The sequence below is a fragment of the Lutjanus erythropterus genome, chromosome 17 (assembly GCF_056507025.1).
Source record: "Lutjanus erythropterus isolate fLutEry1 chromosome 17, fLutEry1.hap2, whole genome shotgun sequence".
In the NCBI taxonomy this organism is placed as follows: Eukaryota; Metazoa; Chordata; class Actinopteri; order Lutjaniformes; family Lutjanidae; genus Lutjanus; species Lutjanus erythropterus.
In genome coordinates, this window is record NC_139333.1 from 679,825 (window position 1) to 701,801 (window position 21,977).

Sequence of the window (21,977 nt, forward strand, 5' to 3'; positions counted from 1 at the left end):
GTGTGTGTGTGTGTGTAGATGAACTGGCCTCTGCCGTGGCATCCTGAGATCGTCGACGTTCAGATCATCACTATCGGTTCTGTGGCTGTCGTTCCTGTTCCTGGAGAGATGACGTAACGTTCTACGTTCTGTTGATGCTGTCAATGATAAAACTGCTGCTGATTGTTGACAACGTAACGAGACCAAAACAATGTAAAAGATGTACCGACACAGAAACGACATAACGAGACAAAAACCGTGTAAATTATGTAACAAAACAAGAATGATGTAAACGACTTAACAAGACAACATAAAAGACACAAGATAAAAAAGACATCAAAGCCATCAGACTGTGAGACGGACAGAGAGAGACAGAGGTGGACAAAAGATGAGGTTCAGTTGTCTTTATACAGAAACACTAGAAATGTCCAACAGAGGACGACTTTTTACTTTTTGAGGACATTTTAGAGCCTGAACTTTTTCACTTCTACTGCAGTAAAGAATTTGTCTACTTTTGTCAATTCTGTACTCGAAAAGTTGTACTTGAGTAAATAATGGTTGAAGTACTAATGTACTTCAAGTACTGCTTATAGCTTTACCCATAATACCACAGATGACGCCTTGTTGTTCTGCTCTGCACACTAACAGCACCATGTCAGGTAGGAGGCTGAGAGACGCTGTTAAACAGGTGAGACACAACACCAACATCAGCACTGCGTCACACCTGCAGCGTGTCATGTGATCATGCTGACTGTGTGTGCGTGTGTGCGTGTGTGTGTGTGTGTGTTAGGAGCTCGAGTCAGAGGAGGCGTTCAGGAACACGGAGGTGGTGATCGCTGGCCTCAGTAACGTGTACACTCACTACATCACCACCTACGAGGAGTACCAGGTAAACAGCAGCTGAGGCTCATGGGTACTGTAGTATTTCAAGCCACGTGGCGAACTGAAAGAAGAGTGTGAATAATTCAAAGTGACGTCATCATCAACTCAGAGCTGTTTTTCAGGTTCAGCGGTATGAAGGAGCCTCCACCATCTACGGTCCGCACACACTCAGCGCCTACCTGCAGAAGTACAGAGGTCTGGCCAGAGCCATCGCACAGGTACCACCGAGTCAGAACCACTGAATACAGCAGGGGCTATTTACACACATGATGGAATAGCTAATGTTGCTATTTACACCTGGGTGTATGTATCAACTACTGCGTCCATGACCTGAAAAATAATGAAGCACCCTGAACTAAATGTTTAGTCTCGTTCACGTTCAGAACCACTGCGGCTTTTGCTGTTGGCATTTAACAGGTGACTCACTCTGCAGCCCAAAAGTTTAAATAATAAAATTAATAAACGTGTAACAACTAGTTGCCCATAAAAATCTTTAGATGGGGCGGCTCTGGTTCTTATGTTACTGAATTCTGATGGTGGTCTTATTGTTTTTGTGTTTTTCAGGGCAAAGAGTCGGAGCAGCCCGTCGGCCCTGAGCCTCCCTTCTTCCAGAAGAATCTCTTTAATCTGCTGCCTGCAGCGTCTTTTGACAGAAAACCAGAGAACAGCAGCTATGGAGACGTCCTGCAGCAGGTCAACCCCGTCTATAGACAGGTAGGACACAGTCGGCGGACACCGTCTGTCCTGCGGCGTCCCTCAGGGCTCGGCACACTTTGTTTCAGTCTGAAGATACCTGCTGTTTTTATGTCAACACACGTAAACTAAAGAATCTTAATGTGTTTTTCAGGGTGATGTTGTCTCTGTCACATTCGTAGCAGGAAACCCCAGACATTCTGGAGACATCGTAAGACAAAAACAAACTGATGAATTTGTGTCCTTGTTGCTGTATTCTTAGCCCCGTCTGACCTCGCTGGTCTTGTTTCTTGCAGAGAGATAAAACTTTTGTTACTGTGGAGATTCATGACAACAGAACAAACACCTGGGAGGTCGTCCACACTGATGCATCATGGGAGACCAGGTGAGTTAATAGGTGCAAAGTATTCAGATCTTTTCCTAAAGTCCCCATTAAACAGCCAGCAGAGGATGTTTCCTGTGAAACAGGCAGCGAGGGAGGCGCTTGGTTTCGGTTTACAGAAGCTGAATGTGTGTCGCGCTCGCTGATGTATTCAGCTGTTAGCTTCTTTAGCAACAATAAAGCTGCCTTTCCATCAGGAAACTCAATAAACGACGTCTGCACTGTGTTCCACGTTGTTCTCTGGGAGGCCGCCGAGCCTGGATCTGTCGTCCGCTAACAGCAGCTAACAGTTACAGTTAGCTTCTTTAGCAACAGTTAAAGCAGAAAACTCTGCGATTAAAGAACTGAGAGTTGAACCACTTGGAACCTATTCAGAGGGTTTTATCTAGAACCCTACCTAAAGGCTTATACATAGAACCATCTGTGCAGGTTCCCGCCCAGAACCCCCTATGAGAAATTATACAAAGTATCCATCTATGGAGTCAGAGTTCCACCAAGAACCCTCTCTAAGGGTTCTATTCAGAACCTTTCCACCTTCTAAGGGTGGTAAGAAGAACCTGTTGAGGTTTTTGAATATAAAAAAGCAGTTTATGTTCTATAAACTGCTTTTTTATATTCCAAGGGTTTTATCTAGGTATCACCCAGGGGTTCTACTGAGAACCCATTTATAATCCAAGGGTCCACTCAGTGGGTTCTGTGGCAAAGTATTTTATATTCCAGGGGTTTTATCTAGAACCCATCCAGGGGGTTCTATCAAGAACCCTTTTATATAATGTTATGTTATTATATCTGTAGACTGTTAGTTGATTGACTGACTGGTTTGTAAAAACATCAAACACACCTTCACCGTGTTTGTTCGACGGAACCGACAGTCCAAACCTTAAACGACGTCTCTTGCTGCAGGTTCCACTGGCTGAAGGGTTCAAACCGGGAGAGTAACACCACAGTCGAGTGGAACATTCCCCCGTCGGCCCCCAGCGGCTCCTACAGGATCAGACACTTCGGACACTACAAGGGGATGAAAAACCTCCGACCCGTCATCACACCGTACGAAGGAACGTCCGACGTCTTCAGAGTCACCGCCAGCTTTTACTACCAGTGAGACTGTCGAGTTCTCCGAGGTCTCAGCTCAGATCATCGCCTCACAGAAATGACTTTCCAGGACTCTGTGAAACGTCTCTGGTGTCTCCAAGACCTGAAACTGCTTCACAAGCTCTCGACTACAGCAAAACATCCCCGTTTAAATGAAATCTGTTCTTAAATCATTAGCATACGCAAAGAGCGTTTGACAGAGTATTTGTTGTTTAGAAAAAAGGCATAATACTGAGATTAAATATGAAAATCTGGACATTTAATTCAGAATTTGGGAATTTTTTTCACTGCTCTGAACAAAAAATGTAGAATGATTTGAGAAAAAAAAGGTGAAAAAAGTAGAATCTGACTTGTTTTGTTGCACAAATAAAACATGAAAAAGCAATAAATAGTTTTGTCCATATAATAATAATAAACCTGCAGTAACTGTTTTTTTTTTAGTTTGAGGGATGAAGGGATAAAGGGATAGTTCACACAAAAAATAAAACTCAGTCATTATCTACTCACCCTCATGCTTTAGTTTTTCGTCCACAAAACTCTGCTGGAGTTTCACAGGAAAACAGTGTTGCAGAATCCCCCAAAAAATGGAAGTGAATGGTGACCAGTTTTCAAACGTGGAACGCCCCCCCCCCCCAAAAAAAAAAACAAACCAAAGTGCCTCCATACTGCTCGTCTGGTGTAATTCAAGTCTAGGGCAGCGCTTCAAAAGTAGCTGATTCCATGGGAAAACTGCAGACCTGGCAACCCTACATGTTGGCGATGTCTTGGTAGCAAAATGGCGGCTGCTGTCTGATCTTTTGATTGACACCTCGCTTGAGCCAACAGGAGCTTCCATGTCCTGCCAATGAGAGTTTGAGTTGACATGCCTGCCTTCTCTTGTGTGAAAACAGCCATGCTAATTCAAAAATAATAAAAAAGACAAAATTGAGTTAATATCAAAAATATTTATTTTAAACTAGTCTGTATAGAAATCTGTCAAGCAAACCAGAGCTGCACAACAACAGGAACATTTTTAACCATCACAGCATGAATCGTGTAGAGCTGTCGGGCACGAAAAAGGTCAAACATCGACACTGACGTGCAGAAAACCAACATGAGACTGAACCTGTGGGGGAGAAACGACACATTTGACCACAGACGTCAGGAACATACAGAACACTGAGAACACTGAGCTCTCCGGAGGTCAGACCGGTCCGGTCTCACCAAACACACCAGCATCTTCAGTCATTTCACGCTGACTGACTTTGTGAAGAGACGGCGTGTCATTTTAGACGGAATATAACAAAGAAAAAGGTGTCGGGTGACAAATAAGGAGCCGCAAGATCTGAATATTAAGTAGGTTGGATGAATGAAACACAGGAGATAAAAAGTCACTGTTGACTTATTTTAACTTGAGTACACAAGTTAAAGGTCCAGTGTGTCAGATTTAGAGGATTTATTATCAGAATATGTCAGAAATGTAATATAATATTAATATATGTTTTCATTAGTGTATATGCCCTGAATGAACCCGTTAAATCTTTCAGAGTCCACCATGTTGAACCTCCATGTTTCTACAGAAGCCCAGAACACACAAACTACACACTGACGTTGGATCGTTCAGGAGTTTCACGGCCGCTGTACGTTCTCCGATTGTTTTTCCACCTAGTTCTGCTCTGCTCTGCTGTGATTGGCTACTTCTTGTCCCTGTGATTTCCAGAGAGCCTTTCTAATGTTGTGAAAACGTCCACTTTAGGCATGAAACATGATTTTTGTCCTAACAAAAACAAACATACCCGAGTAGCTTCTGCGCCTAAAACAAAATCCACCCAAACTGACTGAAAACTAAAAATAATAAGTCAACTAACTTTAACTAAAAAGTTTAAGGTGACAATCAGCTTCGCACGGGACACAAAGATCAGTCTCCTGGCTAAAAGTCCTGTTTTTGGTAAACTTCTCCCAAGTGCACTCACAGCCAATCACAGCACAGCAGGGCGGACTGTGGTGGACCGGCGAAGACAAGAACGTCCTCGCTTGGTTGCAATCTACAACATCACTATTAGATGCCACTAAATGATACACACTGGTCCTTTAACTTACGTCACGTACTCGTGTCACGTACATTAAATAAGGAAGGACTGGCGTATCGGCCGCGTGCCGTTTCAAAGTGTTGTGTCATTAGGAAGGTGACTCTATTTCATTATTTGATAACGCTGGTCACTTTGCAGATTCAGATTAATGATACAAAAAATAATCAATAAATAGAATATGATATATTATCATAGGTTAATCTACCCAGCAGTGTAAATAATTACAGTTATCTCAAGCTTTACCAGCTGCAACATTAACATGATGAACACATTAATCCAATGATCTATATTATTCTGGGTCTTTGTGCATAATAAGTATTTTTACTCTTGGTACTTTTTTATGTTATGTAACATTTTCAGTTAACAGTATTTTTATACTGAGGTATTACTACAGTTCCTTAGATGATCTGAGTACTTCTTCTATCACTGAAAGTTCTTGCAGGTTCTATTCGGTCTCTCCGTTGGCGCCTGTAGTTACGACGTTCCTCGTAAACTACGTATGTAAGCGAACACCAGCAATAACCTCTACGAACAGACATTAAGACTCTGGATAAAAATAAATTCCCTTCTTTTCATAAGTGCTATAATATAAATACAGGTTCAAGACATACAGTTTAAAAACCATATTTTGTCCCAAATGTTTCCAGTTCAGACACGTTTTTTCAGTCTGACGGCTGAAGTCGAAGGAAAAACATTCATCAACAGTTTTTATGTAAATATCAACTTTTCATAAATCTGCTTAACAATTCAGAAAATATTGTTCGAAATAATCAAGCCCAGATTTTATGGATGTGATGTTATATTTTGAACAAACGGTACGTTAAAGGAATAGTTCAACACATTCAACACATATTACTGAGTCATATTTACTCAGTAATAATAGAAAACTGAAAAATAAATACAGTATAATTTTGTTGTGAAATCCTGAATCGTTGCCTCCTTATTCCACCTTGTTCTCCAGGACCTACACATATGTACTCAACTAGAACACCACTAGCATGAAAAACTTATGCTGTACGTTGCGGGCTGTAATCCATTATTGCAGCTTCTTATTGCAACTTGCTTTCTTAGCTTAGCTTAGCTTAGCTTAGCTTAGCATAAAGACTAGAAACATGGGGGAAGAGCTGGCCCGGCTCTGTACAACAATGACAAATGTTGAACTATTCCTTTAACCCTCACATGACCATCTTGTTGACGTGAACGATGACAAACCCGTCACATGGGACTCTTTTCCATTTCCGATCCCAGCTAATCATACCTACATTTTACTTTTCTCTTTTCACATTGTTCTTTCTAGTCGTTAAATAATTCATAGAGCTGCAGTGATTGGTCGATGGAGACGTTACTGGATCGACAGGAAATGAATCAGCAACTATTTTGATTATTGATTAATTTAAAACACCAGTCATTCTCTGGGTTTAGCTTCTCCAATAAAGGTTTTTCTGCTTTTAACATTTTATATCTGAATGGATTAGTCAAGAAAATAATTGGCAGATTAATCAATAATGAGAGTCAAAATTTTCAGTCTGTGTTTTTGTTTCTTGGACGGAAGATTCGGTGTCTTGGTGTTTCATCATAAAATGACCGATCAATGACCGATTAAAGTGCTTTCAGTTTGACAAACACACGTTAAGTCACTTAAAAAAAAAATGCTTTGGTCTGTTAAATCAAACAAGATGGAAGGAATAGAGATTTACAGTTCAGAGGTTCACCTCCAGAAACATCCTCGTCTTCTCAGACTGGAATAAATGCAGCTGTAATCAAAACAACTCAGATCTGAAGATGCAGGTAAATAAAATACACACTGCAGGATGCTGGTATGTAAAAGTACAGAGGAAAGTTTAAATGTTAGAAAACTCTGCTGGAGTATTTACAGTTTTTACAAATGTTCAGTTTGGAGAGGAAGTTGTGAGAATTCTGTTATTGTCAGAAATATGGACGAATGTACTAAAACTTCAGATGCACCTAAAATGTACAAGAACGTTTTCTATTTTCCGACATGTTACATTATATTTATTTGAATGTTAATATGCTTCATTAAACAGCCGCTCAGCTGTGACGGAGCCTGTCGATGAAAACTCCTTCAGTCACAAAGAGGCACGTTAGGCGCGTTCAAGGGTTGAATTAATGTCATCGTGCAGAACCACGTCAGGTCAGGCAGGAAAATGTTTTTAACGTTCATTTATGCCCCGTTTACAAAAATAGATATGTGCCCAGTTTCTTCCATGTCTCCGTTACAGTGGCGATGGATGATATGCAATGCATCCACCAGAGGGCGCTGCTCACAGTCAAACGTTACACCAAAGAAGAAGAAGAGCCAAAAGGTTCTGACAACAAAAAACAGAAGAGGCTGTATGAATGAACTTCCTGATAAAGAAGTGCTGGCTACACTGCTGCGCTGCCCCCTACTGAGCCCCGGTGGTACTGCCCCGTTTCAGTCGTATCCGTCAGCTTTCAGAAAACATTTAGCATGAATGAGCCTTCAGGAGGAAAACTGCATTTACATGCTAAAATATACTAAACTCATTCTAGAGAATTGGGACAAAACTGTTTTGAAGGTGTTTTGATTTTTACTCTTCAATTATGACGAAAAATATATTTTAAAAGATCAAACTCTACTGAACCTTGTAACAGGCCAACCTCCTCATGATTTAATTTTTCAGACATCAACGCCTTCAGATTTTCCATCTGAGCGGCCATTTTATTTTTTAAAGTGTCTCAGAGTCTCTTAATGTTAATCAAAATACTGATTTAGGACCACAGAGTCGACATGTTACGGTCGAGACACATCTGATAGAAATATTATTGAATGATTTTGTCTAAAAATACAAAGTTTGTCAGTGTTTGAGCAGGATTCCCACCTTTTGTTAACCCAGGAAGTGAGACAGGGGTCCTTAGGGTTCAGCTGACCCTTTTTATGCCTCATTAAATCATCTGGGACACAAATTTAAAGATGATCCTAGCAGCACATTTTTACATCACTGTTATCAGTAGGTGTTGTTAGATTTAGACTTTGAAGGATTTTAACACGTTTTTAAGTTTGAGGCTGTGAATTCTTGTCCGGGAACAAGAATATTTTCTGAAACAGAGTTCAGAAATTAAAAATATTCAAGGAAATTAAATACATTGTCACAATAAATTTTGGTAGGACATGATTTGTTCCAGTTCTAAAGACTGGGTGATGTCTAACATTAGCATGTTAGCATGAAACATTTAGCATGTTCAAGAACCCTACCCTAAGTCCAGTTGCTTATGACAACCCTTGCTATGACAGTACGTTAACAAAAGGGAACATTTATGTTTCCATTCTAGCATTGAAGTAAGACATTATTACGACATTAGCACTAACTGTAATGTTAGCATGGACACAGCCAGGCTAGCTGTTTTCCCATTTCCAGTCATTATGCTAAGCTAAGCTAAGCTAACCAGCTGCAGACTGTAGCTTCATATTGACTGTACAGACAGACTGACAGTAGACATGTTTGTTTAGCTGCTCCTGACAGCCTCCACCAGCCTCCGCCGTCTGAAAATGGATCAGAAATCAGCTGATGAACACCATGTCAGTGTGAGTGAAGGAGTGAAAAACCGTGAAAAACTCTGCAGCAAACGAATCTGAAAAATATAGCAGGAAAAGAAAAAGTGTATTTGGTGCATCTGTACAAATTTCTTTATGTGATCCTGAGAGTAAAATCAAACGCATCCCTCCCACCACTTCCTCTCCTCTGAACTGGGACATATGAAAGATCTTTTCTTCCCTCTGATAATCACATGGATGGCTGAGTTTCTGGGATCTTCTCTTGCCTCTCACATGGTTTTGGTGACTTCCTGTTTGCTGAGGAGGACTTCCAGCAGGCGGAGTTTAGCCTTGAGCTGTTTGTATTCCTGGTATTCCTCCTTCATCGGAGTACGGTCCTCTTTTTGACAGATTCTGTCGGTAAACACAAGAGTTAAAACTGACTCCATGCCTGGCAGAAGTTCAGAAAATTTAAGTTGATTGTGATAAACTGAAAAAAAAAAAACTTAAAGAACTTTAACTTTTTAGTACAAATTGTATTTTCAGAGTGTGGTATTAATGCTTGTTTTGTCTCTCACCTTCCAGTCTGACGGTAAAACTCGTCCTCAAACTCTCTGAGAACTTTACGCCTCATCTTCTTCTCCTTCCTCGTCTCCCGCAGACACTCCAGCAGCTGAGACCTGGTTTAATGGAGGACAGGGGTTAATGAGGACGACGGGGAAACACTGGGACATTTGGTTGGACAGGCTCTGCAGAAAGTCCAGTCCCGAACCCCAATGTGGAACAAAAAGCTAAAGGCAAACAGGGTCCACCCGGACAAGCCAAGCCATGACCTCGTTTGTAATAATTGACAGACACAGACCTGGACGCTTCGTGCAGGTTGGACATGGTGAGAGCCGGCTGTTGATGGACGGCTTTCACCTCGTCTAATGGGGACACGAAGGCCGGGTCACTGTCCCGGTCGCTGTCCTCCTCACCAGTGGTTATTCGGGTTGCTCTGCAAGGGGGCGGGACAGGAACTTCGTCAACAGTCGTGGAGCTCGCCGAGTCTTCATCAGAGCCGTCCTCTTCCTCCTGAGAGACAGACGCGGTCGCACAACATCAGAAAAGTCAACAGAGAAAGAACACATCTGGTTTTAGATTTGTTTTCAGCACTGGAGGAGAGGTCATGTTGTAAATAAATACATAAAGAGTTAATCCTGCATATGTTGACCACAGCAGAGACAAAACGAAAAAGAAGTCCTGAACCAGTGAAGGTCACATCGAATAATGTGAATATTTATTTACATACATGTTCAATAAGTAGAGTTGTGTTTGTTGCCATGGTATTCAGTTATTCTGTATTTTTTAGCTGCAAACAGCAACTTTATGAGTCACTCCATCAGTCGGTCGGTTGGTCGGTCGGTGAGTTGGTCTGTCATTCAGTCGGTCCACCAAAGTTCCCCAGCCTGCGGCGGCCACAGTTTTTGCTTTAGGAAGCTGAAATTTAACATCGAGGTCAAATGTGTATTTGTGTTCATACCAACTGGCTAAAAGGGGGCGTGGCAATGGGAGTGTCCTATAACAGAAAGGTGCGTAACTTTAAAATGGACTGGACTTTGTTGCTACATTTAGCAGCTTTTCAGACCCTTCAGCGACTTCATCTCTAAAAAGCAACACAACTTTTTCTGCCAACAGCACCAGCATGGAACAGCAGACAGTGTGTGTGTGTGTGTGTGTGTGTGTGTGCGTGTGCGTGTGCGTGTGTGTGTGTGTGTGTGGTTCTCACTATGGTGGTGATAGTCGGGCTGGCACACAGCAAACGTTTGATCATCTGGTATCTGTCGTACAGCGGCTTCACCAGGTTCTTCTCCTGTTTAGTTCCCTGAGAGACAGATGGACAGACAGACAGATGGACAGACGGATGGACAGACAGGCAGATGGACAGACAGGCAGATGAACAGACAGATGGACAGACAGACAGATGGACAGACGGATGGACAGACAGACAGATGGACAGACGGATGGACAGACAGGCAGATGGACAGACAGGCAGATGAACAGACAGATGGACAGACAGACAGATGGACAGACGGATGGACAGACAGGCAGATGGACAGACAGATGGACAGACAGACAGTTTTAAACCTGTGCAGTAACACTAACGGTTTTAATTTAAAAACTCTTTTACTCAAAGATCTGTCCAGCACATTCTGTTATATGTTGAAAATATGGTCATCAAATGTCATTAAAGGCATAATCTGCAACATTTAAAAAAAAAAAAAAAAAAATCTATGCATAGGCTCACTTACACAGAATCCCTCTCAATCCCAATGATAGTGATCATAATGAAAATCCCAAAAGTTCCTGTCAGTCACTTTAAAGAGAAACTTTGTCAATATACTGACTCATTATTTTGACATGCTAACTCATTATTTCTCTTCATAATGACTTAACGGGATCTTTTTTTCATCACATCGGCAGGAACAGGCTTCCATAATCACTGGGATTGGACCAATCAGAGGCTGATGCTATGAAAGAGGAATGTGGGTCATGAACCATCAGAGAGCTGACAGAGATCAGCAGAGTGTTGGCTCAACCTTGGCCCCGTGAACACAGACTGTGGACTGAGAAGTCTGCTAAAACTGGACTAAATTTATTTGAAGCTAAAGATCTGTAAATTCTGACTTTTATTTTAATATATTTCTAACATAGTAAAGTTTCAACAGGATCTCCTGGACAGATTTGTTGCACAGATGTCACAGTGTTATTCAGTATTATAGATTTACAGTCGCGTTCACATGCTGTTCTTCAAATTGGCCACTAGATGGCGCCGTTACTTCACGTGAACTCACCGGTCGGCCGTGCAGACTCTCAAAGTACAGCAGACATTTCTGCAGAGTGATCTTCTCCAACACCATCTGAGCCTGAGTCATCTCCTGTATGCACAAAAACAGAGTAGAAAGGAGAAGAAAATGAACAGAGTTTGGTGAGGATGCATGTTATCGTGTTAGTTTACACCCTGGATGCTCATCAGAGTTCAAATTTTATAATAAAAAAAAAGTAAATACACCGACTATGGAGAAGTACCTCACAGAAACACACTTTAAAATAACACAAACTAGTCCTTTAACTTGCAGAGAAGCGTGTGAGAACAACAGAAGAGGGGGATAAAACGTGGAAGAAAATGAACAGAGTTTGGTTGGTGAGTGTCGGTGACCTTCATGTTTTCGGGCAGACCCAGAGCCTGCCTCTTCTCCCTCAGTCGTCTGAACAGAGACTCCACGGTTTCCTCCAGGGTGGGTTTGTGCTCCGACGCCCCCTGCTGGCCAGAGACGTTTTCTGGACCGTCCTCCTCCTTGGACTCAAACACAGACTGTCTGAGTCTCAGCTCTGTACAAGACACACAGTGCATTTACTCTACGATGGTCCTTAAATATAAATTTAAAATACTAGTGTTTTCTTTCCATGACACTTTCTACTTTTACTCCACCACATCTCAGAGGGAAACATTGTACTTTTTAATCCACTGCATTTATCTGACAGCTTTAGTTACTTTAGAAATACAGATTTTAACAGTGGAAACATATGAAGACTTTATAAAATATGACAGAAGGTGATGAGTCAAGCTATGCAAAGTTGAGCCCATGACACACTTTGAATAACAGCAGAAATGTATAAACAGAACACAGAAGGTTTGGGAAAATAATTAGTGGGATGTAATACAGAAATAAATACGGTTATAGTTTCAGAAATGAATTAAAATGAGAAATTAGATGGGACAGTAAATAAATAGATATAAAAAAATGTTATTATTTTTGGTGCATTTAATGGCATATTAATGTATTTATTTATTTATTTATCTATCTATCTATTTATTTATTCTCATTTTTTGAGTTCTTTTCGTCCTCCATAACAGTTTACTTTATTGGGTACTTTTACTTTTAATACCTGAAGAACATTTCCCAGATTATACTTACATACTTTCACTGAGGTAACATTTTCAATGCAGAACTTTGACTTGTAAGAGTATTTTTACAATGTGGTATTAGTACTTTTACTTCAGTAAAGGCTCCTTCAACACTGCAGGTGGATATAAACGGTGTCCTGGATATCAACATCAAGGATTTCTTCATCAAAACTATAAAATATTTTATCAATCTGTTCTAACAAGCAGCTGAATTTAAAAATATTTGAGTATTATAAGTTATTTAAGATGTTTGTATTTTGTTCATGTTGGACTTTAGAAGAGTGCAAGCATCTGTTTTGTTTTCTGTAACACCACATCTGTGCACAGGGACACATGAACACATCTGGTTGATATTTATACCTTTGAGCTGTTTGCGAGCCTTCGCTAGTTCGCTCATCACTCGGATCATCTCTGGGTTGGAGTATTTATCGTTGTGAGACGGCTGAAATGGAAACAAGCACATCATAAAACTGTCAGCATCATTTCTATCTTTTTTTTTTTTTCGAAAAAACGATTTAAGAAAAAGGTACAAACTAAATGATTTTGACACCTGAAGGTGAGCAGAAAGACGGCTGAAGTAAAAGGCCTACATCAAGTGAAAGTCAGCTGATGAGGCAGCCGTGGCTAAAATTAATAACCAACATGTGAATTTACCTAAATTGATTTTTTCCATTTCCAAATAAGAGCAGGAGAAAAGTCAATAACGACACGTAGCTTTCAGTTTGTAATTTCATATAATTACAACCCTGATCAACACAAACCTGCAGGAATTTAAAGATTTCACATCTACAATCCATAATATCATGAAAAGATTCAGAGAATCCAGAGAAATCTCTGCAGGTAAGGAGGAAGACTGAAAACCAGCACTGACTGTCTGTGACCTTTGACCCCTCAGGCAGCGCTGCATTAAAAACCCTCATCATTGTATAAAGGACACTACATGGACTCAGGGACACTTTGGAAAACCGTTGTCAGTAAACACAGTTTGTCTCTGCATCTACAAATGTAAGTTCAGACTCAAAGACAAAGACAGATATCAACAACATCCAGAAACACTGCAGACGTCTCTGGACCAGAGCTCATCTGAGATGGACGGACGCAAAGAGGAAAAGTGTCCTGTGGTCTGACGAGTCCACATTTCACACTGTTTTCACTGATCATGGACGTCGTGTCCTCCGGGCTGAAGAGGAAAAGGACCGTCCAGATTGTTCCCAGCACTGACTTCAACAGACAGCAGCTGTGATGTTTGGACGGATTCAGAGAGACACATGCTGCCATCACTGACGTCTTCTTCAGAGACGTCCCTGATTATTTCAGAGAGACGATGCTGAGACACGTTGTGGACGTGTTCCAACAGCGTGTCTTTGTGCGGTGCATAACATTCTTTTGAACATTAAATATCTTGTCTTTGTACTGTATTCAACTGAATATAATTCAAAAAGGAAATCCTGGCATTTTTATTCATCGTCGCAGTGGTTTTAGAATCGTAGGTCGACGGCAGCTAAAGAGGAACAAACAGATAAACTCGTGCTAAAGGAAGTTAGCTAATCAGATTTCAGTAGCTGTCGTCTCTGTTCGTGTGATTTGGTGAGTAAACTACCTTGTAGTTCATCTCCTGCTCAAACTGATCCTCGAACCTGCGGACCCTCTTCTTCAGGGTCTGAATCTGTCTGCTGAGGAACGGGATGGAGGAGGGACACTCGTCCTCTGAACCCTCCGTCCTGTCCCGTCCCCGACACCTGGACACACATGCAGAAAAAGAAATAGAGTGTAAAAGTCACTTAACTGTCAAAACATCGAAGCTTTTTTAATTTTGCTCTGCATGTTGTTTATTTTTCCTCCTCATTTTTCTTTCAACAAACGATCTTTTTAGTGTCGGAGAGGCTGCGATCTGTCCCAAGACCCCCGCGTGAAGGTCTCTGTCTCGTTTCAATCAACTACATTCCGTCAAGACAACCATCCAATAAGTCCAAGGTCTCGTCCCAGATGAGGGACAATAAGTTCAACGTCTAGTCTCATGTCCAGACCATCAAGTCCCAAGTCAAGACCAACAAATCTCAAAACAATAACAAATCCCAAGTCAAGAATAAAAAACTCTAAGTCAAGATCAAGAAGTCTAAAGTCAAGTCCCAGGTAAAGACTTCAGTTCAGGTGGTTGTGACTTCAACTCTGCCTCTTTAATTTAAACAAAAATAATTTGTCTCATTTTATTACCACTTTAATTCTGTAGTCCAGTCTGTCACTGCTATCAGTAATCATAAACACACAGAGTGCCGCTAACTTTCTAAAACTGCGCTAATGTTAGCTGCTGCCACTGAAGAAGGTTTTATTAACAAATAATGATGAAAATGAGATAAAAACACAGATTCAGAGTGACTGTCGGTGTCTTTTCATCAGTAAACGATGAAGACAGAGGACAGGAAGCAGACTGTACACATTAAGACCATAAACTGGGTCACACACACATTTGAACCCTCAGGCTGTGGGTCAAAAATCAAAAGAAGGATTGATTATATAAGAAGTGTTAATGCAGCAGACAGGACGGAGCTGCACTCTGACATGACTTTATTCATAATACTTTAATACCCAGAAATCATGAAACCAGATGTTTGTGGAGGATTTCCATTAAAACATCTCCACTGATATAAATCTGACAGCTGCTGCATCGTCTAAAGCAGAACAGATGTTTTCCTAAACCTCCGCCATCTTCTTACTGGCTCAAAAAGACACAACACAGCCAAAGGTTTATGGACGAGTCCCAAGTCAAGACCAACAAGTCCCAGGTCAAAACAAACGACTCTCAAGAAAGACCAACCCCTTAGTGACTTACAGTCTAATCTCAAATTCAAGACCCAAGTCACAACCACACGACACAAGTCAATCAAAAAGTTTTAACTTCCCACTAACAAGTCAACTTGTCCCTTGTCCTCAGTCACAACTAAAAGGTTCCAGTGTAGTCTCAAGACCGACCAGTAAACAGCCCAGTTAGCAGACAGACAGACAGGCAGACAGAGCAGTAGACAGTCCAGGTAGACAGACAGGTGAGACTCACAGCATGTACTGCTGGCTGCAGGGCGGCGACGGTGCGGTGTCGGGGTCAGAGTTGAACCTGTGGCTGAGGCTGGAGCAGCGTGGGGAGGGCAGAGGACTGGGACCACCTGCCAGCAGCTGAAGGAGAGCTCCACCTCCTCCGTCTCCCCATCCTCCTCCTCCTCCTCCCTCACCTCCTGGGCTGCTCCTCTGGGGGGAGTAGGGGGAGTGGTGGGGGCTGGGGGGCAGTGCTCCATCAGGGGTCTGGGGCTGCTGACCGGGGTGGATGGTGGTTAACGGCTGGTGTCTGGGAGACTGTGGAGGTCTACTCAGAACCGTCAGCAGCTCTGTGGACACAAAAAGTATGTATAAATATTTAGGTAATATTAGGTTTTTAGGTTTATAACTCATTATAATGCGGTTTTAAGCAGACATAAGGAACCCTTTATGTGTTTATGAATGTGCAGTACTTTTCAACATTACAAATCCTCCTATGAAGACATTTTATAAAAGACTTCTGGTAACTCCGAAAGGAACTCGAGAACCCCGTCAGTGATCACTGACCACAAGAACCTCATAAACTGCCACCAGATCCAAGGCTGTCTACACCTGTATGGCCAAGAGAACCTCGATAGAACCACAGTGAAACTGAGGAAAGCAGAAAGTACTGACACCTGAGACGCTGGTTTGCCATTGATTCTTGAAAAACAACGAAATAGTTTTTTTTATTATATATTTTTTAAAGGACATGTAGGAGTTCTTCTACAGCTTCCTGGGCAATCGCTAGAACCACCACTAAAGAGGCCCTAAGAATCACCTCAAGTGCCAATAGAACCTCTACAATGACCAAGAGAAGTTCCCAAATGAGACCTAAAACCTCCTCACTTCACTAAAATCTTGTCAGTGACCACTAGAACCTCCTAAAGGCAAACTAAAGGTCCTCTACGCCTAAGGGACCGACAGAACCTCTCCAGTGACACCGGAGAACGTGGTTTGGCATTGATTCTGAACATGACAATAGTTATTGATGTACACATTTGTCTCTGTGTAACCTTGTCAGAACATGGATGATTGTTTTTATGGGATATAATTTAAAAAGGAGGCTTTAATCAAGAATGTTCAGAAATATGTTCTTGTTATCATGAAGGAGAAGAAAAGTGAAATGTGTCTCACGTGCTGCTCAGTGTTTTACTTCTGCTCTATAAATAGCAGCACACACAGAGCGTGGCTGGTGGCGTGCTGCGAAGAACGAGCAGAGTCATCAGAAAGACCAACGCCAACACGAACACGTTACTGGACCGTATGGACTGCAGGGAAACCAGAGTTTGAACTGGATCAGAATCGGGTGTCAGCGTCTGAACACGCAGCTGGTGCAGAGGTCTGCTCAGCTCCACAACAACAGATTTCATTTATTTTCAGACTCGTCATCTGACAGGAACCTCTGGATGTTCCACTGAACTACTTAGATTTTAGAAAAGACATTTTGACATAATGCTCATTAGCATACAGTCAGAGATGTCAAAAGTCCACACATTATTTACTGCAGTAGAAGTACAGTAAAAAAAAAAACATTATTTTCATCTGTTAGGTCTTTCTTGTCTTTTATGTTGTTTTTCTCTTATAATATTTCTGTTGTTATGTTTTATATTTCTTGTTAGGTCTTTAACATCTGGTCTTTTAATTCTTGTCGTCTTTCACGTCCCATTATATCTTGGTTATGTTTTATGCCTCTTGTTTGGTCTTTTAAGTCTCGTTACATCTTTCACATTCATTCCTTCAGCTATGTGACTTGTTAAAAATGTGTGTTTTATTGGAGCTGTAATTAACCCTTCTTAAGCCACACCCCTTTTTTGCTCTGTGCTCCAATGACAGTTGACCAAGCTTGGTTTCCTGTGGAAGGTTGGTCAACTTCCTCCTTTACTGTCTCCTGTACTTAGATATGCTGTGTGCTCGGTTGAAGACGGTTAAAAGACGCTGATGTCTGCGTCCGCACGGTGCGGCACCGCGGCGCAGCAACCGCACACTCCAGCCACGAGGTCACCGGGTGTTCATGGACAATCTGTGATCGCAACTCTGGCGAAGCTTCAACAGAGACAGCAGAGACGGTGGGATGTGGATGAATTAGGGAGGATGGAAATTTGACACCAACACTGTGAGCCACTGTTAGTAGAGTAGTAGTAGTAGTAGTAGTAAGCAGTGCAGTAACAGTACTGTAGTAGTGTCCCATGATGTCCACACTGCTGACAGAGGGGTCAAAATATGTTGAACACATCCATCAGTCAGTGGACAAACAGACAGACAGGTGTGTGGGCAGATGGACAGACAGACAGGTGAGCGTACCTGGAGGACTGTTCTCGTCCACGGGGACGCTATGGCAGAGGGCCAGCGTCTTCCCTTCCCCCTTCCCCCCTCCGAGCTCCATGGGGCCACAGGGGGTCTTCTGCTCCTTGGTACCCAGGGCAGGGGGGCTCTCCTCTGGGGACGGGCCCAGCGAGGGGCCGCCCTCCACCTCCAGCGCCTGGAGCTTCAGCAGGGAACTCTGCAGGCAGAAGCAGAACATGCCAGACACGCCGATCCAGAGATTAGTCTGGTCCCAGAAGGAAGCCGTATGAAGATTAGTAATCCAGAGGACAGTCCAGCTACTGGGACATGAAGGACAGTGAGCTGAGCCAGATATTAGCCAGATCCCAGCGTCTGAAACACCACATGTGGAGGAGTGGCACAGATCGTATCAGCAGCTGGACTGCTGTTCAGGACTACGGACCAAAAGATAAGGCAATTAACCCCCTATCCATGAATTAGTCGGGTATCATCCAGTGAACTGAAGCAGCTCTTCCAGAGATTAGTCCATTACACTCCACATGCAAGTGAAGGTTCCAGAAATACAAACGTTCCTTGTTCCTCCTGTGGCTTTTTTCTTTATCTGTCCTCACTCCAGCAATTAATCAGTCCAGTTACTGTAGGAATGTTCCCCTCTCCTTCTGTTTTCAGAATGTGGCAGTCCAGGAATTAGCCCGCTCCGGAGTGCCTGAGCTGAGAGGATTTTGAATTTTCATCCTCTCGTTCTGCACGTTCACTGATGATGATGAAGATGATGATGCTGGTGCTGCGCCGGTATCCTCCCTCCCTCCTTCCCTCGCTGGATTACTCATCCTCAGGCTCGTACAGGAGGGAGGGGGAGGGAGGGAGGAGGAGAGGGAGGGAGACATATGAGAAACATGAGGACGCCTCTCTCTCTCTCTTTCTGATCGTGAGGTTTTTCCCGCATCAGTGGGGGATGGGCTTGTTGTTGACATCACTCTGTGTGTGTGTGTGTGTGTGTGTGTGTGTGTGTGTGTGTGTGTGTGTGTTTCAGTCTCATTCATAAAAAAGCGATGAAGAGGAGGAGGAGGAGGTGTAGACCTGCTTCTCCTCGAGCATCCACCAGCAGTTTAACCCCATAACATCCCCTTTAATTTCACCTTAAAGAAGATTTAAAGGGACAGTACACCCCCAGTCTGGAGAAACAGCAGGAGAACAGGTGTGGGAGGCGAAGGGTCAGCAACAGACACCTAAATACATCTACATCACTTTAAGTGTTTGCTATATTTAGAATATTTTCAGCGCAGACTTTTCTGACCTGACACCACCATCATATAAGACAAATATCACTCTACAAACCAACCAAACTCCATTCATAAAATCACTGTTTTTACTTCACAGAACACAGGAGCTGCCTGTTGTAATTTACATAAACATTAACATGCATTAAAAGATAAAACTACAAATTTGTTGACCGATGACCACTAACATTAGCGTTCAGCCGCTTCCTAGCTAACATCAGCATTCGATGTCACATGATATGTCACAAAAGCTGTAAATTAATTCTGAAATATCAATGCACACCTTGGACATATTTATTTAAGCCTGGCAGTAAAACACACTGGATGTAATTAAGCTAATGTAGGCTAATGTTAGCCTTAGCTGCCCTGTTGTCTCTGGTTCAGTCAGTAATGTAATAATTGAATAATGTGTTTAAAATTAGTGGGTTTTTTTATTTAATTCATTAAATAAATGAAAAAATAAATAAATAATTTAGTGATCTATTTGACCGAGCCACTGTTTTTCTGCTGTATATATTAAATGTATGTAAATAAGGATTTATCAAATGAGTTCACATCAACAACAACAACAAACATCATGCTACACCTAATATGTGTTAAAAATGATTTTCTGTGTCTGAAACAAAAGTTAATTTGGAAAATTTTATCTATTTTAATATGTTGCAACTGTTCTCTGATTGTGTTGCAACTGTCCCCAGGGGTGTGGCCTGACCTCTAGTTTTCAAATGAGCATTGCAGACAATTTGTCAAATGCGATCATCTTTAAAAGGTGGTTGATGAGCAGACAGGTGTAAGTTTAAGATGTAAAGATTTGGTTGGCTGAGTCAAAATAGTGTCTGTGTATCTGAGAGAAATGCAGTGTTGCAACCGTCCCTATTCTCCCCTACAACTCTTCTCTCAGTTCTGTCAGCAAAAATACAACAACTTTCCGTAAAAAAATGAAATAAAAAAGATAAAAATGAACTTTTCAAACGTGCTGCAGATAAAATTTAAGATCTTATCAGAACTTACAGGCCAATGTGTCAGTCTGACACAAACTTCACTGAAAACTTGAGTGGAGTTTGGTTTGAATTTCATGCTGCAGAGGAAAAAACACAACACCTGCAGCTGCTGCGGCGGTAAGAACCTGCAGGAGCGTCGACAGTCAGTCACATACAGAAGAAAAAACTTTTCATTATCAGGTTTATTGCTCAGTGAGTGTACAGACAACTGTTTGGCAGCGATCTGATTAAACGCTCGGATATTTGCCTATACTTCTTTGATACGATTAATACACAGATTTTACGATGATTTTTTCAAAATTCGGCATATTAACAATATTTCAACCCCAACATTAAAAAGATAAATAAACAAGTGACTTTTTACAGCTTCTTTCATTGTAGGTGCGTGGCGACCAAAGTCATCGGAAAATATATCATTACTAAAGTTTAATGTAAATTGTATGTAAGCCGAATTTCTCACAATAAGCTCTAGATTTAGAAAAGATTTGTTAGTCTTGTTGACGATGTTTGAAAGTTTTCTGAAAAACAAAACAACCTTAAAATGTCAGGATTTATTTGCTTTAACAGCATTTATTTGTTATTTAAAATCTATATATATTAAATAGAGATATTGTTTTGGAGCTGAATTATTGTCAAAAGGATAAATTTACATGCATACTATCGATATATTTATTTTTTTTAATTTATATTTATTTTTTAAAGAAATATAATTATTAAAAAAAAAAAAGGTCAAGTTTTTAGTCAAAGTAACACTGAAGTGCAGCTGCATCAGATCAGGTTACACAGTGACACCTGGCGGTCAGTCTTCAGAACTACATGTCCATTTGAAAAGAGAGTTTCACTTCCTGGTTGACCCTCGTGAAACGTGTGTGTGACGTTAAGAGTGAATATTACACAGACGGACACACACAGCAGTAGTTAGTCTAATGTTTAGGTGACTGATGTCCTTTTCTGTTTTATTTTTTATTTTTTGTCATGTTTATTTTTGCCGTTTTCCCCCTTAAATAATTAATTAATATATTTTTTATATTTTGAATTCAGTGTTAACTCCTCAACTACCTCACATCTGTTGGTCAGACTTTACTAAAGAACTTTAAACACCAGTATAAGAAATATTTGAGCGGAAACACCACCTGCTCTGCGTGTGTGTGTGTGTGTGTGTGTGTGTGTGCACTCTGTGGGGTGGCTGTGTGAGGAGGGAGGAGCTCCTGACGTAACAGCTATTCTGCATAAAAATCCCACAATCCCTCTCAGTTGGCACCCGGTCGGACAGAACCGGGCTCCAGGACCAGAATCTGGGTCAGAGGATCGGGTCTAAGTGCTTCTGGTTTATTTGTAGCAGCAGCCAGATGCTGGAGAAATCTGAAAGTTGAGTGTGGTGTCTCCGACCTGACACCGTGACTCTGAATGCATCACGGCTGACGGCCTTTAAGTAGAAAGCTGCGCCTTGTTTGTGTTGTGTTACAGTCTGTAACACATCTGATAACGTGGGAATGATACAGAGAAGATTAGCATGGCCCCTGGCGCAAGGATGACACGCACAATCGTGAAGCGTTCTCACTTTTCATTAAAATCATGACTTTCATCATAAAGAACATGATTTTCATGTTCTCACCGTTGATTTCTGTGATATTGGTGTTTTGGTAAAACGGCGCCCCCGCCCGCGCATCCGCGCAGTTCAGGCGGAGAGTGGTACTGCAGTCCGAAAAACAAAACATAAAATTCACAAAATATTATAAATTCAGCGTAAGTTCTGTTAGAAAAACACTGGCTCAGAGCTCTAA

At 41.6% G+C, this 21,977-nt stretch overlaps 2 protein-coding genes and 1 non-coding gene across 3 annotated transcripts in view; 2 read left to right on the top strand and 1 right to left on the bottom strand.

Moving 5' to 3' along the window:
• The window catches only part of asah2 (N-acylsphingosine amidohydrolase 2), a 14,002-nt gene extending 10,848 nt beyond the window's left edge, over nt 1-3,154 (top strand). The window contains exons 14-21 of the mRNA XM_084741265.1: nt 19-113; nt 628-667; nt 770-868; nt 984-1,079; nt 1,426-1,575; nt 1,709-1,765; nt 1,851-1,939; nt 2,840-3,154. Of these exons, the coding sequence (XP_084597391.1) occupies nt 19-113; nt 628-667; nt 770-868; nt 984-1,079; nt 1,426-1,575; nt 1,709-1,765; nt 1,851-1,939; nt 2,840-3,038 (825 nt within the window). The 3' untranslated portion in view covers nt 3,039-3,154. The remainder of the gene's footprint in view (nt 1-18; nt 114-627; nt 668-769; nt 869-983; nt 1,080-1,425; nt 1,576-1,708; nt 1,766-1,850; nt 1,940-2,839) is intronic.
• Nucleotides 3,155-8,698: 5,544 nt separating this feature from the next.
• On the bottom strand, nt 8,699-18,274 carry LOC146311469 (protein FAM13C-like). Its single transcript, XM_084741098.1, has 10 exons — nt 17,931-18,274; nt 15,613-15,937; nt 14,161-14,299; nt 12,921-13,002; nt 11,811-11,983; nt 11,446-11,529; nt 10,380-10,475; nt 9,474-9,685; nt 9,190-9,291; nt 8,699-9,025 (listed from the first exon to the last, which is right to left on the bottom strand). The coding sequence occupies exons 1-10, from the start codon at nt 18,148-18,150 to the stop codon at nt 8,902-8,904; spliced, it is 1,557 nt and encodes a 518-aa protein (XP_084597224.1). The 5' UTR covers nt 18,151-18,274; the 3' UTR covers nt 8,699-8,901.
• Nucleotides 18,275-21,651: 3,377 nt separating this feature from the next.
• LOC146311470 (U6 spliceosomal RNA) lies at nt 21,652-21,759 on the top strand. Its single transcript, XR_014772254.1, has one exon. It is a non-coding gene; the product is annotated as a U6 spliceosomal RNA (small nuclear RNA).
• Nucleotides 21,760-21,977: the final 218 nt, after the last annotated feature.